The 14,727-nt window shown below is 43.8% G+C and overlaps 1 protein-coding gene across 1 annotated transcript in view; it reads left to right on the forward strand.

Annotated features, from left to right (window-relative positions):
• The first annotated feature begins 2,902 nt into the window (after positions 1-2,902).
• LOC120942829 (uromodulin-like) overlaps positions 2,903-14,727 on the forward strand; it is a 57,671-nt gene continuing 45,846 nt past the window's right edge. Inside the window, exons 1-5 of the mRNA XM_040355755.1 lie at positions 2,903-3,077; positions 4,368-4,627; positions 10,059-10,184; positions 10,574-10,751; positions 13,521-13,724. Coding sequence (XP_040211689.1) covers positions 2,903-3,077; positions 4,368-4,627; positions 10,059-10,184; positions 10,574-10,751; positions 13,521-13,724 — 943 coding nt within the window. The remainder of the gene's footprint in view (positions 3,078-4,367; positions 4,628-10,058; positions 10,185-10,573; positions 10,752-13,520; positions 13,725-14,727) is intronic.

The raw sequence follows: 14,727 nt of genomic DNA on the forward strand, positions 1-14,727 counted from the left end.
CTTCTTATTCGCCTCCCCCTCCCTGTGTCCTTCTTACTCCCCTCCCACCCTTTCTGTGTCCTTCTTACTCCCCTCCCACCCTTCCTGTGTCCTTCTTACTCCCCTTCCCCCTCCCTATGTTCTTTTTACTCCCCTTCCTGTGTCCTTCTTACTCGCCTCCCCCCTCCCTGTGTCCTTCTTACTCCCCTCCCACCCTTCCTGTGTCCTTCTTACTCGCCTCCCCCCTCCCTGTGTCCTTCTTACTCCCCTCCCACCCTTCCTGTGTCCTTCTTACTTGCCTCCCCCCTCCCTGTGTCCTTCTTACTCCCCTCCCACCCTCCCTGTGTCCTTCTTACTCCCCTTCCCCCTCCCTATGTTCTTTTTACTCCCCTCCCTGTGTCCTTATTACTCTCCTCCCACCCTTTCTGTGTCCTTCTTACTCCCCTCCCTTTGTCCTTCTTACTCCCCACCCACCCTCCCTGTGTCCTTCTTACTCCCCTCCCACCCTCCCTGTGTTCTTCTTACTCCCCTCCCCCTCCCTGTGTCCTTTCTTACTCCCCTCCCCCCTCCCTGTGTCCTTTTTCCTCCCTCCTGTGTCCGTCTTACTCCCCCCTCCATGTGTCATTCTTACTCCACTCCCCCTCCCTGTGTCCTTCTTACTCCCCCTCCCTGTGTCCTTCTTACTCCCATCCCCCCTCCCTATATTCTTTTTACTCCTCCCCTCCCTCCCCATGTTTTTTTACTCCCCATGTTATTTTTTCTCCCCCCTCCCTTCCTCCCTCCCTGTGTCCTTCTTACTCCCCCTCCCTGTGTCCTTCTTGCTCCCCTCCCCCTCCCTATGTTCTTTTTACTCCCACCCTATGTTTTATTTTACTGCCCCCTCCCTGTGTTTTTTTTACTCCCCCATGTTCTTTTTACTCCCCTCTTTCCCTATGTTCTTCCCCCCCCACCCACCATACCACACGGCAGGAGATTCCATTTCCTGTTCCCGACCGAACTGAAAGGAAGTGAGCACTTCCTGTCAGTCTGGCGGGGAACAGTAAACTGAATCTCCTTTACCGTGCGATACCTGGCCTGACTGAAAGGAGGAAGGAAGAGGAGCTCGGCCACGCTATAGGAAAGGGGAAGACGTGACGAGAGAGGCAGGCTATCTATAGAACGCTCAGGCGGCTGCAGCATTTATAGGAAGTGCGGAAAGGGCCCTGCTTGGGGCCCCAGACCAGCGTAACTCAGGAAGTTGTACCGGCGTAGTTGTGAGCATGCGCACATGGGAGCGATCATACGTCCACTTCACTGTGCATGCTCCGTTCATGAAACGCCGGGAGTAAAACACTGCTCCACGCTCGGACCATCATTTGCATAAGGTCACACCCACTTACACTTACGCCGGCTTAGGCTGACAAAATTAAGTTACGCCGGCGCAACGTTAGGAGCAAGTGCTTTGAGAATACTGTACTTGCCTCTCTGAGATGCGCTACGGCGGTATAAAGATGCGCCGATATACGTGAATCTGGCCCATAAGCTTTAGCCGCTGGCCAACCCACTGCAGTACATTTACTGTGTTAGGTTGTCTCATAGTGGTACAATTACATACCTGTACATCACGGCATGCGCTCACAGAGCCGAAAAACGGTGCTGTTATTTGCTGCAGCACAATCTAAGCAGTGACCAATGATTTATGGCTGGGACTTGCTGATTGGCTAAGCAAATGACAGAAGAGAACTCTGTGTTGGTAAACAACACAGAGCTCTGATCATACAGCAGCAATAAGCCATTATTGTTCTCCCTGCGCACTGTTTAGTAAAACAACACACATTAAACACACCAAATATTGTTGGGCACATATTTATCCCTTTGATCACTCTAGATGTTAACCCCTTCCCTGCCAGTGTCATTAGTACAGTGATGGTGAATATTACTAGCACTGACCATTGTATTAGTGTCATTGGTGACGTCAATGGCAGTTAGTCTTTCCTCCACCTGTGTCAGTTAGTGTCAGATTGCCCGCCAGAACTCTGTCACTGTAAAGCACATCCATTAGTAAAACCGTACACATATAAACACTGGTTAGGCACACATTTAACCCTTTGATCACCCTAGATGTTTAATCCCTTCCCAGGCATTGTCATTAGTGCAGTGACAGTGCATATTTTTAGCACTGATCACTGTATTAGACACCTTTCACACTGAGGCAGTTTTCAGGTGTTTTAGCACTAGAAATAATGCCCATAAAGCGCTTGAAAACTGCCTCCTACTCACTGCAGTTTGTGCTTTCACCCTGGGGTGGTGTGTTTGTGGTATGTTAGAAAAATTCTGCAAGCAGCATCTTTGGTGTGGGTATGGAGCGCTATTAATAGCACTCCCAAAATGCCCCTGCCCATTGAAATGAATAGGTAGAGCCTCCAAAGCACCTTAAAACCTTTGCTCAGCGACTCTTCTCCCCACTACACTGGAGGGAAACCGATACACAGGGTGACTGAACGGTATGTCCAGAAAGAAAAACCGCTGCCCATACAATTCACGCCCACTCACAGACTTTTTCACACAGTCGCTCATGCAGCGCAGACAAGCGGCGCCTTCTCCTCCATCCCTGTCGACAGACAGTGAGACACAGGAAACTGCTCCTAACACAGAAGATATGGGCAGCACCGAGCCCGCTCCAGCCCCTTACCAAGGCTCACCCACTGACAGGTAAGCGGGTAGCACAGTCACCAGTCCTCTCACCTAATAAAGCCCCACTGTACAAAAAACAGAACTGGGGTGCCCCTGACAGATCTCCTCATGGCGATGAGGATCTGGAATATCTAACTGCACATCCAGCCAGTGACCGACCTGCCTCAGAGCAAGCCCTCAAGTTTATGCTTCTTTTGCTATAGAAAGACTTACACAATGAGCTTCATCCTTATCCTCTGTACACACAAGAATGGAACATGTAGAGGAAGGCACATACATGCTTGAAAGGCAGATTACAGAACATGCTTCGGATCACCATGAGGCTTCTAAGGCCTTCTACCAACACTCTGAGGAAATTCATCTTTTGCAAGATAAAGTGGCAGATCTCAAGGATCGCTTCAGAGGAAATAATATCAAGTTTAGGGGTATCCCCGAAACTGTTAAACCTCCAGATCTAATCCACTATATACAACAATTGTTTCTTAAGCTCAATCATTAACTCTCATAAGCTGATATAGCCATTGATCATGCCCACAGGATCATCAAGCCTAACCACCTGCCAGAATCAGTCCCACATGATGTCTTGGCACGTATCAATTTTTTTCAAGTAAAATAAAAAATGATGGCTCCTGCACGCTCTACCGCTACATTGTCTCCTCCTCCTCCATCCCCTGTCAACTCATCCTCCTCCATCCCATGTTGTCTCCTCCTCCATCCCATATCGTCTCCTCCTCCATCATCCCATATCGTCTCTTCCTCCTCCATCCCATGTCGTCTCCTCCTCCTCCATCCCATATCGTCTCCTCCTCCATCCCATGTTGTCTCCCCCTCCTCCATCCCATGTCATCTCCTCCTCCACCATATGTCATCTCCTCCATCCCATGTCGTCTCCTCCTCCTCCATCCCATGTTGTCTCCTCCTCCTCCATCCCATGTCATCTCCTCCTCCTCCATCCCATGTTGCCTCCTCCTTCTCCATCCCATGTCGTCTCCTCCTCCTCCATCCCATGTCAGTAGGGCAGTGAACTGTGTCAGTAATTTTTTTATTATTGTTTTTTAGACCCCCGGCAGCAGAAAGAAAGTGATAAATCAGCAGAAAGTAATAGTAACAAAAGCTGATACCTTTGGGGCCCAAGTTGCTTGGAACATCCGGGCCCCTTACATGAGTGTGGGCTGTACCCCCCTGATGGCAGCCCTGTTGATGGATGGTTTTGTTCTCTTACTACAGTAAAAACCTTGGTTTGAGAGTAACTTGGTTTGAGAGCGTTTTGCAAGAAAAGGACATTTTTTTTAATACATTTTGCCTTGATATAAAAGCGATGCCTTGATATAAGAGTAGCGTCATGTCACAACTGAGTATAAAAAAGAAGAGAGGAGCCTCTAAGTCGGGGATAAGCAATTAGCGGACCTCCAGCTGTTGCCAAACTACAAGTCCCATCATGCCTCTGTCTCTGGGTGTCATGCTTGATGCTGTCAGAGTCTCGCTATGCCTCATGGGACTTGTAGTTTGGCAACATCTGGAGGTCCGCTAATTGCTTATCCCTGCTCTAAGTGTAGCAATATGGTTACATTTAATGAAGGTACAACATTTAGCAACTTATTTCTACAATTATGCTCGCAATCCAAGGTTTTACTGTATTTCTTATGCTACTATTAATGTTTATAGCTTTATTTTGAGTATTCAATTTATATTTTTCAATAAAAAATTTTTTTCAGAAACCAATGAAACTATCACCAATGACAGGAGTCATTTCTTACAAAGCCTAACAGGAACCTATGGGGATGACACTTTTTATAATTACTTTATCCAGCTTTCAAAATGCAAGCAGTCCACCCTCTATGGGGTGAAGAGAGCTCTGGAGATTTCCCCCGCTGAGTCCATCATTTGGGTTTATACATTTGGCTCCATAGAAAATTACGATGACACTCAAATCCTGTCTGATGTTTATACATTACTGGAGGAAAAGAAGTCCCAAGTAAGAGTCTTCCATGTAAAGTCATACATCGTCTATGTACAGTCATGACCAAAAATGTTGGCACCCCTGCATTTCTGTAAGATAATGCCCCACTTCACCCAGAAAATTGTTGCAATTATACAGTAAATATTTAGACATTCTCATGTTTATTTCTTGTGTTTGTATCGGTATGACACAAAAAAGTGCAGAAACAGAAAGGCAAATCTGACACATATCACACATAACTCCAAAAATGGACAGGACAAAATTATTGGCACCCTCAATTTTTTTTTTTTTTTTTTTTTATTACACAAATTCTTTATTGGGTGGATAACAGTGCACCATACATAGTACATAATACAATACGTAGGTAATTAGATAAGAAAATAATTTTGGCATAGATAGAATACATCCATACATTCATTACAAGCAGTATCTTTGGTAGTCAAGCATAAATAGCAGAACAGTCACCTTAAGATGTTTTTTTTTTTTTTTTTTCTAATTAAAACAAAGAACATGTATACGCATGTAGTTGCATATTTTTTCTATGTCTCAATTTAATATTTGGTAGCACACCCCTTGGAAAAAATAATTGAAACGAATGGCTTCCTTTCATGAGTTTCCTACAGTACACCTCTCTACTGGAATTTTGGAGCACTCTTCTTTCGCCAACTGCTCCAGATCTCTCAGATTGGAAGGGTTCCTTTTCCTAACTGCTGTTTTGAGATATCTCCACAGGTGCTCCACAGGAATTTAGATCTGGACTCATAGCTCCAGCGCTTTGTCTTAAAACATTTCTGGGTAATATATACCAAATTCCCCCCTCCTCCCCGCCCCACCCCCCCCACCTCTCCGTCCTCAAGTCATCCTGTCTTCCTTTCTCATGCCGAGTCTATAATACTATTCTAATTTTAATTTGTTATATTATGCTCCCATCACTTCTGCGTATCTTATTGAGTGCTTATACTCTATCCATTCCTTCCATCTCTCCTTGAACTCCTCTGTTCCCTCATCATCACTAAACCTTAAGCTTTCTAGGTTTTGAATTTTGTTGCACCAGTTCTTGCCAGTGTGTAGTTATTAGGCTCTTAGCAGCATTTAAGAGCTGTGGGAGTAGGGTTCTCAAGTATTGCTCAGTTGGCATTCTAATCCCGTGGAGTAAGAACCCCCACGGGTCATCTGGGACTTCGATGTTTGTTATCTCTTTAATTATTCAATTAATTTTAATTTTAATTTTAAACTAATCTCCCCTCAGTATTTTTTTTAAAATTTTGGGAGATGTCCACTATATGTGGACCATAGTCCCAATTTCTTTGCAACCCCTCCAACGTAACTGTGATGTTTCATTTTGACATTTATGTGCCTTGTTGGGAGTTAGATACCAGCGTGCAAGGCATTTATAATTTAATTCCATCATATTGTTATTTATTTATGTTTTACTTTAGTTTGTCTATGTGTGGCTGAGATGAGAGTAGAAACTCGCCCACTGAAATGTTGTTTTATATAAAAAAAATATAAAGAAATGACCGTATATACTCGAGTATAAGCCAAGTTTTTCAGCAAATTTTTGTTGTGCTGAAAATGCCCCCCTCGGCTTATACTCAAGTCATCTTTTGCGCCTGATCTCCCGGACTTCGGGGACCCAATACTGGCCAAACACACATATAGCCCCACTCTTCCTCTACAGGTCTGCAAAGTTTGCTGTCCGGGGGACCTACGGCCGGGGAGCACCGATTTTTCAAAGTCGGGCACCCCTTCCATAGACTCCCATGTTAAACGGTAATTTCTCCGGGAACTTTGGGGACCCAGTCCTGGCCGGCTGTAGGTCCCTTGGACCCGAACTTGGCACACATGTAGCCCCAGTTCTTTTCTACAAGTGTGCAAAGTTTTCTGTCTGGGGGATTTATGGTCGGGGAGCACCGATTTTTCGGCACCCCTTCTATATACTCCCATGTTAAACGTAAGTCTAGTCATAGACACAGTGAGGCATGGACACAGTGAGGCATGGGCACAGTGAGGCAAAGTGAGGCACAGTGAGGCAAAGTAAGGCACAGTGAAGCATGCAGATGGACACCCTAGGCTTATCCTCGAGTCAATACTTTTCCCATTTTTTTGTGGTAAAGTTAGGTGTAGACTTATCCTTGAGTATATACGGTATAAATGAAAACATTTTATTTCTGGGTGCTTTTTGACATGTGCTTTGGGTCATTGTCCTGCTGTAAGACCCATGACCTCTGACGGAGACCCAACTTTGTGATACTAGACCAGGCCCAGACTGGAACAAAAAGACTGAGCAGCCCTGCACCTCTGGACCCCTTTACATTACACAGCACCCTTCTCCGCTGGACCCCTTTACATTACACAGCACCCTGCACCTCTGGACCCCTTTACATTACTCAACCCCCCACATTTTTTTACACAGACACCTCCCTAACAGTCCTGTACCCCCTGCATGTTACACTGGGGGGAGACATGACATGTGGCCCGCAGGCCACCGGTATGCCCGGTATGCCCTATGGCCAGTCCGGGCCTGCACTAGACTCTACATTGCACCCCAGAATTCTTTGGTAATCTTCAGATTTCAGAATGCCATGCCCACAATCAAGACATCCAGTGCTTGAAGCAGCAAAGCAAACCCAAAAACATCAGTGAACCTCCACCATGTGTGACTGTAGGGACTGTATTCTTTTTCTGGAAACAGTAGAATGATGGGCTTTACCAAAAATCTGGAATTTTGTTTCATCTGTCCACAGCACATTCTCCCAAAAGGATTTTGTCTTTCTCAAGTAAATTTTGGCAAACTCCTATCTGGCTTTTTTATGTTTCTGTGTCAGCAGTGGGATCCTCCTGGGGCTGCTACCATTGCGTCCCTTTTCATTCAGATAGCGATGTATAGTGCGAGCGGACACAATTGTACCCTGTGCCTGAAGGTGAGCTTGAATTTGTTTGGAAGTTGATTAAGGTTCTTTAACCACCATTCAAACAATCCTTCTTTGCAGTCTTTGATAATTTTTTCTCTTTCGTCCAGATTACAGTACCTGCCCACGAGATTGTGTTTCCAATGCGATCCCATTGCGCTGCTGCTCGGCGGCGCAGGCTGTACATCTCGCGCTTGCTGCAATAGGAAAAACAAATTTTCCTATTGCAACGAGCGCGAAAAAGAGAGTGGAGTGTTCTCCCTCTATGGAGGGGACTTGTCGCCTCAATGTCAGCAATGCCTTCTCGCTCATTGAGCGACAGAGCTCGGCACTGGCTCCCGTGACGGGGCTCGCAGGTGTCAATCTCACCGAGATTGACACAATTTTGCGGTCAGGTGCTGTAGCTACAGTGCCATGGGCTGGAAACTTCTTCACAATGTCGCACACAGGAACATTAAGATCTCTGTAACCTTGAGATTGTCCATGCTTTTCCACAATTTTTGTTCTCACATTCTCAGATAATTCTTTGCTGCTCTTTCTCTTCTCCATGCTCCGTGTGGCACACAGAGACACACAACTGAAAGATTAACAACATTTTCCACCTTCTTAACTGGTTGTTGGTGTGATTTCTATATAGTCAGCACCTGTGAATTGATACAGGAGAGTTTAATTACAAATTACAGGAGCATCACAAATAGGGATGAGTTCGACTCGAACATTGCATGTTCGCCTGTTCGGCGAATATCGACCAATTTGGGGTGTTCGCGGGAAATTCGAAAAGCCGCGGAACACCATGTTAAAGTCTATAGGAGAAATCTAAAGTGCCAATTTTAAAGGCTAATATTTAAAGTTATACTCCTAAAAGTTTTAAAAACTGAAGTTTTTTTGGGAGCAGTGATTTTAATAATGCTTAAAGTGAAACAATAAAAGTTGTAATATTCTTTTTAATTTCATACCTAGGGGGTGTATAGTATGCCTGTGAATTAGTGCATGTTTCCCGTGCTTAGAACTTTCCCTGCACAAAGTGTAATTTCTGAAGGAAAAAAAGTCATTTAAAATCAGAGAAATGTCAAAAAAAGCGTGGGGGTCCCCCCAAATTTAATTACCAGGCCCTTCAGGTCTGGTATGGATGTTAAGGGGACCCCGCCGTCAGATAAAAAAAATGAAGTGGGGTTCCCCCCAAACATTCATTCCAGACTCTTTAGTTCTGGTGTGGATTTTGAGGGGGAACTCCACCCCAAATTAAAAAAAAAAACAGTGTGGATTTCCCCAAAAATTCACACCAGACCCTTGTCCTAGCACACAACCTGGCCGGCCGCAGGAAAAGAGGGAGGGAAAAAAGAGTGCCCTCCCCCTCCTGAACTGTACCAGGCCACATGACCTCAACATTGGGAGGATGCCTAGGGAGTCTGTGACCCCTCAAAGCACCATGTCCCCATGTTAATGGGGACAAGGGACTCATCCCCACCACCCTTGCCCGGTGGTTGTGGGGGTCTGCGGGCAGAGGGCTTATCGGAATCTGGAAGACCCCTTTAACCCCTTTTAGGGGACCTCCAGATCCCGCCCCCCCATGTGAATTGGTAATGGGGTACATTGTACCTCTACCATTTCACTAAGAAAGTGGACCCCCACGCTTTTTTTTTTTAATGAATGACTTTTCTGTGAATTGCCGGGAGCCGACAATTCATTATAGGCGCGAGTGATTTTAAATGACTTTTTATCCTTCAGAAATGACACTTTGTGCAGGGACAGTTCTAAGCACGGGAAACAAGCGCTACTTTACAGGCTTACTATAGACACTAGGTACGAAATTTAAAGGAATATTTATAATATTTTTGATACATGTCCCCTGGGGCAGGACCCGGGTCCCCAAACACTTTTTAGGACAATAACCTGCATATTAGCCTTTAAAATTATCACTTTAGCAAATTAGCATTTCAAACGTTCGAGTAACATAGACTTTAACGGGGTTCTAAAGTTCACACAAACTTTTGGTCTGTGTGGAATGTGTCAGATTTGGCTTTTTGTTTCTCCACTTAATTCCAACACAAAGAAAACAAAAAAAAACATGAGAATGTCTAAACATTTGTAATTGCAACAATTTTTCTGAGTAAAGTGGTGCATTATCTGACAGAAATGCAGGGCATTTGGCCATGGCTGTATCCCTAAACCATGTGAAACTATATCAGTTTAGTTAGGACTACAGAAACGCAGAGAGCCGTGGAGTGGCCTGTAGCTTATCCATGCATTTGCAAATGTGTGCAACCAATCCTCTGTTTTTAACATACAGTTAGACAGTTGAAGGTGGCTTGCTGTTTGGGTGGTAAGTTTGAGCTTTGTTATTACGCATTTATTACTTTACTACTGTTTGCATCAAATCGCATCTCATTCAAAGTCCCAACTCCTTTTCTTGTTCCAATTTCGGGGATGGAGGCATGTGCTGGTGCGGCAGTCCATATGCCTCATTCAAAGTCCCCAACCATTTCTATGTCATATCCCTAAACCATAGGTAAACATTTTATTTTTCTCTACAGGTTTATTTTCTGTGGTACCCATGGAAGAATTGTATGCAGAGAGATTCCCAGCATGATATATTTTATAACATTTCATCTCTTAGTTATGGAGAAGTGATTTCTATTGATTTTACTGATAAATATAAGGTAAGAATCATAAAAGGATCATAGTTTAAGTGAAGGCAGAAATATTTTGATGGTGGACACTTTATACATGGGGCTCAGTTTTAAATGAGTTGTAAAGGAAAACGTTTTTTCACCTTAATGCATTCTATACATACATTAAGGTGAAAAAACGTCAGAGTATACGGCCCCCAGTCCCCCCGTTATACTTACCTGCTCACTCGAAAGTCCCGCGCTCGGTCCCAAGATCCTCTTCGCTGCTCAGCCTGGCCGCTGATTGGCTAGATCGGATGGATTGAAAGCAGCGCAGCCATTGGCATAGCAAAGGGTTTTTGCCCATAAATGTATTATTTTATAAATGTTATGTGTTTTTTGTTTTAAACAATGTTTTATTTCTCTTCTATTTTTGGCAGTTATATCGCTCATTGGAATTATTGTTGTCTAAACCTCTAAATTCATCTGTGCGCATCCTGAACATCAACACAAATGTCAATGACAATTATACTGACACGTTTAATGTTCCAACTTCTTTATCACATTTACTGATCATAGCAGATGAGAAATTCACTTTTAATTTTACTGATCCGAATGGTAAGTTCATGACTGTAGATTTACAGTATCAGTAACACTATCAGTTTTCCTGCAGGTTTTTCTCTTCAGGTTTACCAAAACCATCTATTAGGAGGTCAAACCTTAAAGCCCTGTACATACGATCTGATGGAATCTAATCCGATGGATTTTTTCGTCGGATATCCGATGAAGCTGACTTTCATCAGTCTTGCCTACACACCATCGGTCAAAAATCTGATCGTGTCCAAACGCGGTGACATAAAACACTACGACGTGCTGAGAAAAACGAAGTTCAATGCTTCCGAGCATGCGTCGACTTGATTCTGAGCATGCATGGATTTTTCTCCAATGGAGTTCCACACAGACAATCATTTTTTTCATTTTTTTATTCATAGGAAAATTTGAAATTATGTTCTATTTTTTTTCACCGATGGAAAACAAACCGATGGGGCCCACACACGATCAGTTTGTCCAATGAAAACAGTCCATCGGTCCGTTTTCATCAGACAAACCGATCGTGTGTACAGGGCATAAGGCCTTGTACACACAACCGGGTTTCTTGGCAAAAAACAGCAAGAAAACTGCTTCTTGCCGAGATTCCGTGCGTGTGTATGAGACATTCAGGTTTCTCGTCTGGAAATTAGGCAAGAATCTCGACGAGAAAAAAAGAAAACCTGCTCTCTTTTTTCTCGTCGAGATTCTCGTTTGCCTGTTTCCAGACGAGAAACCCAAGAGTGTGTATACTTACCTGTCGCCGTGGAAACCCACGCATGCTCGAAATGACTTTGACGCATGCGCGGTAGCTTCCACGGCATAGGTAGGGTGAAGCAAGATGGTGGCGACGTCATCGAATGTGACGAGCGCATACGCAATGACGTCACCACGGTTCTTCTGAAATGAAATTTACTACACTCCGGCGGCAAGAGTTTCTTGCCAAGAATCTCGTCAGGGAAAACAATGGGTTTTTCCTGACGAGATTCTTGGACATGTGTACGAGGCCTTAGAGTTTAAATTTGTATGCAATCAGGAAGGCCCTCACACTACATGGTTTTGGTAAACCCGAAGAGGAAAACCTGCAGGAAAACTGATAGTGTGTATGGGGCTTAAGAGTTTCTGAATATATATACTGCATCATTTCCGACGAATGTAAGAGGATAAAACCGATGTCCATCATTTCTACGATAAAATTAAAATGAATCCTTACTGCCAAAATTCACAGAAAGTGAGAGTCAGCGAGTATCACATTATTTAAAAAGTCAAACCCAAACTTAATACAAGGGAATTCTTCTCTTCACAGAAAATTGAGATGTGAACACATTTAATGCATTAGTGGCCTTGGATCCTGTTCATTCTACGGGCATTTGTTGATGGACTTTGATGTTGTGTTGATTGTGTCAGATCAATTTGAAATACTTCTGAGATCATTCAGAATCCAATGACAAGTACATTTGAACTGGAGCTGACCCACTTCTCACCAACATGTGACCTGCTTCAAGCAGATATTGCATTGTCTTATGCCGCGTACACGTGACCATTTTTCATAACGTGAAAAATGCCATTTTGTTTAATTGGTCATTAAAACGATCGTGTGTTGGGCTCCAGAGCTTTTTTCTCGACGTGAAAAATGGGTATTAAAAATTTAGAACATGCTCAAATTTTTCTTGTTGTTTTTCACGTTGTCGTTTTTTTACGTCATGAAAAATGGTCGTGTGTAGGCTTTAACGACGAGAAAAAAACCTATGCATTAAGGTGAAAAAACATCCGACAGTACCGCCCCCCGAGCCCCCGTTTTACTTACCTGACCCTTCGAAAGTCCCGCGCTCATCCCCGTCAACCTCTTCGGTTCCCATCCTGGCCGTCGATTGGCTACACTGGATGGATTGAAAGCAGAAGCATGCTCAGAAGCAAGTTATGAGACGGGAGCGCTCGTTCTGGTAAAACTAGCGTTTGTAATGGAGATAGCACATTCGTCACGCTGTAACGGACTGAAAAGCACAAGGACTGAAAAGCGCGAATGTCTCTCACCAAACTTTTACTAACATGAAATTAGCAAAAGTAGCCCAAAGGGTGGCGCCATCCGAATGGAACTTCCCCTTTATAGTGCCGTTGTACGTGTTGTACGTCACCGCGCTTTGATGGAGCATTTTTTTTTTTACGATCGTCTGTAGGCAAGGCAGGATTGACAAGAATCACGTCGAAAAAAATGTAGTGTGGTCACGTCGAAAAAATGGTCGTGTGTATCGGCATAAGACTTGTATAGACAGGCATCCCCCCATCCTGCCTCTTTGTGACACGGTCACAGGACACCGGCTCACATTGAGTCCACGGGTCCCGCGGGCACGGTCACGAAGACCGCGGTGGGTGCACGCCCGGGCGCCCACTAGGTGGCAGATTCAAAGCAACGTTCCTGTACGTTTCTTTGCCTGCCCGTGCCATTCTGCCAACGTATATAGTGAGGCAGTCGGCAAGCGGTTAATATGTCATATGTAAGGCATCTAGCCAGCTTGGTATTACTATGGAGGTAATATTTTGTGGATGACATGAAATCAATACATACATGTTGAGGAATTTGTAGAATTTGTTGGGATTGGATTTCCACTTTTAGAAGCTTTTATCTGAAATTCTTCAACCAAATAAACACAATGCACACCGTACACTTCTCTTATATGAATGATATTGGTTGAATATTAGACTTAAAAATAAGTAATAACAAAATACATTTATTTGCCTTGTTTTCAATGTATAACTGTATTTAAATTGTTTGTATTTATTTATTCTTTATTATTTTAGGAAACATATTACCATTTGAAAAAAATCCATATTATTACAACTACAAATACCACTATTCCTGCAAAAACTTCTTTTTCTATACCTATTACTGCGATGATCTTTCTATTCTAAGTGCCCATTTGGTAAAAAGTCCGGCTGCGGGATCCTGGATTCTGAGTGCTCAGGGGAATTTATCACTTTCTGTTCAGATATTGGGATTCACTGGTAAGTTCTATCATCGAGCTGTATATGAACAATTCTGACTCTGACAGGTCCTCTCCTATGACTTGCCTAATAGAGTCGTTCTCAATATTTGTATAATGTTACGTTCAGATCAGTATTAATAGATATGTTAAATTCAGGTAATAATGAATCCAGATTTTTGGTGTGCTTTTTGGCGTTTCAGATACGTTATGTGGGTCCTGGATACCGGGAAGATGGAACCTAATGTCCAGGAAGAGGGCCGGGTTTAAAATAGGGCGAGAATTTCGCTCTTGGAGAAATAAATTCTCAGTCCCGAGCATTTCCGAAATCATGTTAAAGCGTCTTGAATGTGGAGCATATCTGCCTGAGGATTGAACATAAAGATCAATATGTCCTCCGTGAACAGGGCTGTCAAGGAGTTCTTAGAAACCCACCTTAACCCCTGTGTAGTTTTGAGTGGAAAAGCAGATAGCGGAAAAGAGGTTCTAGTGCGAGATTGAATAGCAGGGGTGAATGGGGCACCCCTGTCGTGTTCCTTTGTGGATTCAGATCTTATTGGAGATTAGGCCTGCAGCAATGACGTTTGCTGAGGGGGTAAAATACATGGCGGTGATGAGGTGGAGAAACAGGCCCAAAAAGCCAAATTTTGAGAGGACCAACTTCAACCACTGAAAACTGACATTGTCGAAAGCTTTTTCAGCATCAAGGGTGACTATGGCAGGATCCGTGGTCGGGTTGGTTCTCACATACTCTAGCACTGTGAGGACTTTTCTGATGTTGGAGGTGGCAGAGTGCCCTTGGGTGAAACCCGCTTGTGAAGGATGGATAAGGGATTCGCATGATTGAGGCCAGTCTATTCGCCATTATTTTGGATAGAAGTTTTGTATCTAAATTTAGTAGGGAAATTGGATGGTAGGATCCAGGTTCCGTGGGGTCTTTCCCTTTTTTAGGTATTAATTTAAAGTGGGCTTGGAAGCTTGAGGAAAGATATGGGTTTCTGTTCAGTATGTTTTGTAAGACTAGG

The sequence above is a fragment of the Rana temporaria genome, chromosome 6 (genome assembly GCF_905171775.1).
Source record: "Rana temporaria chromosome 6, aRanTem1.1, whole genome shotgun sequence".
NCBI classification, from domain to species: Eukaryota; Metazoa; Chordata; class Amphibia; order Anura; family Ranidae; genus Rana; species Rana temporaria.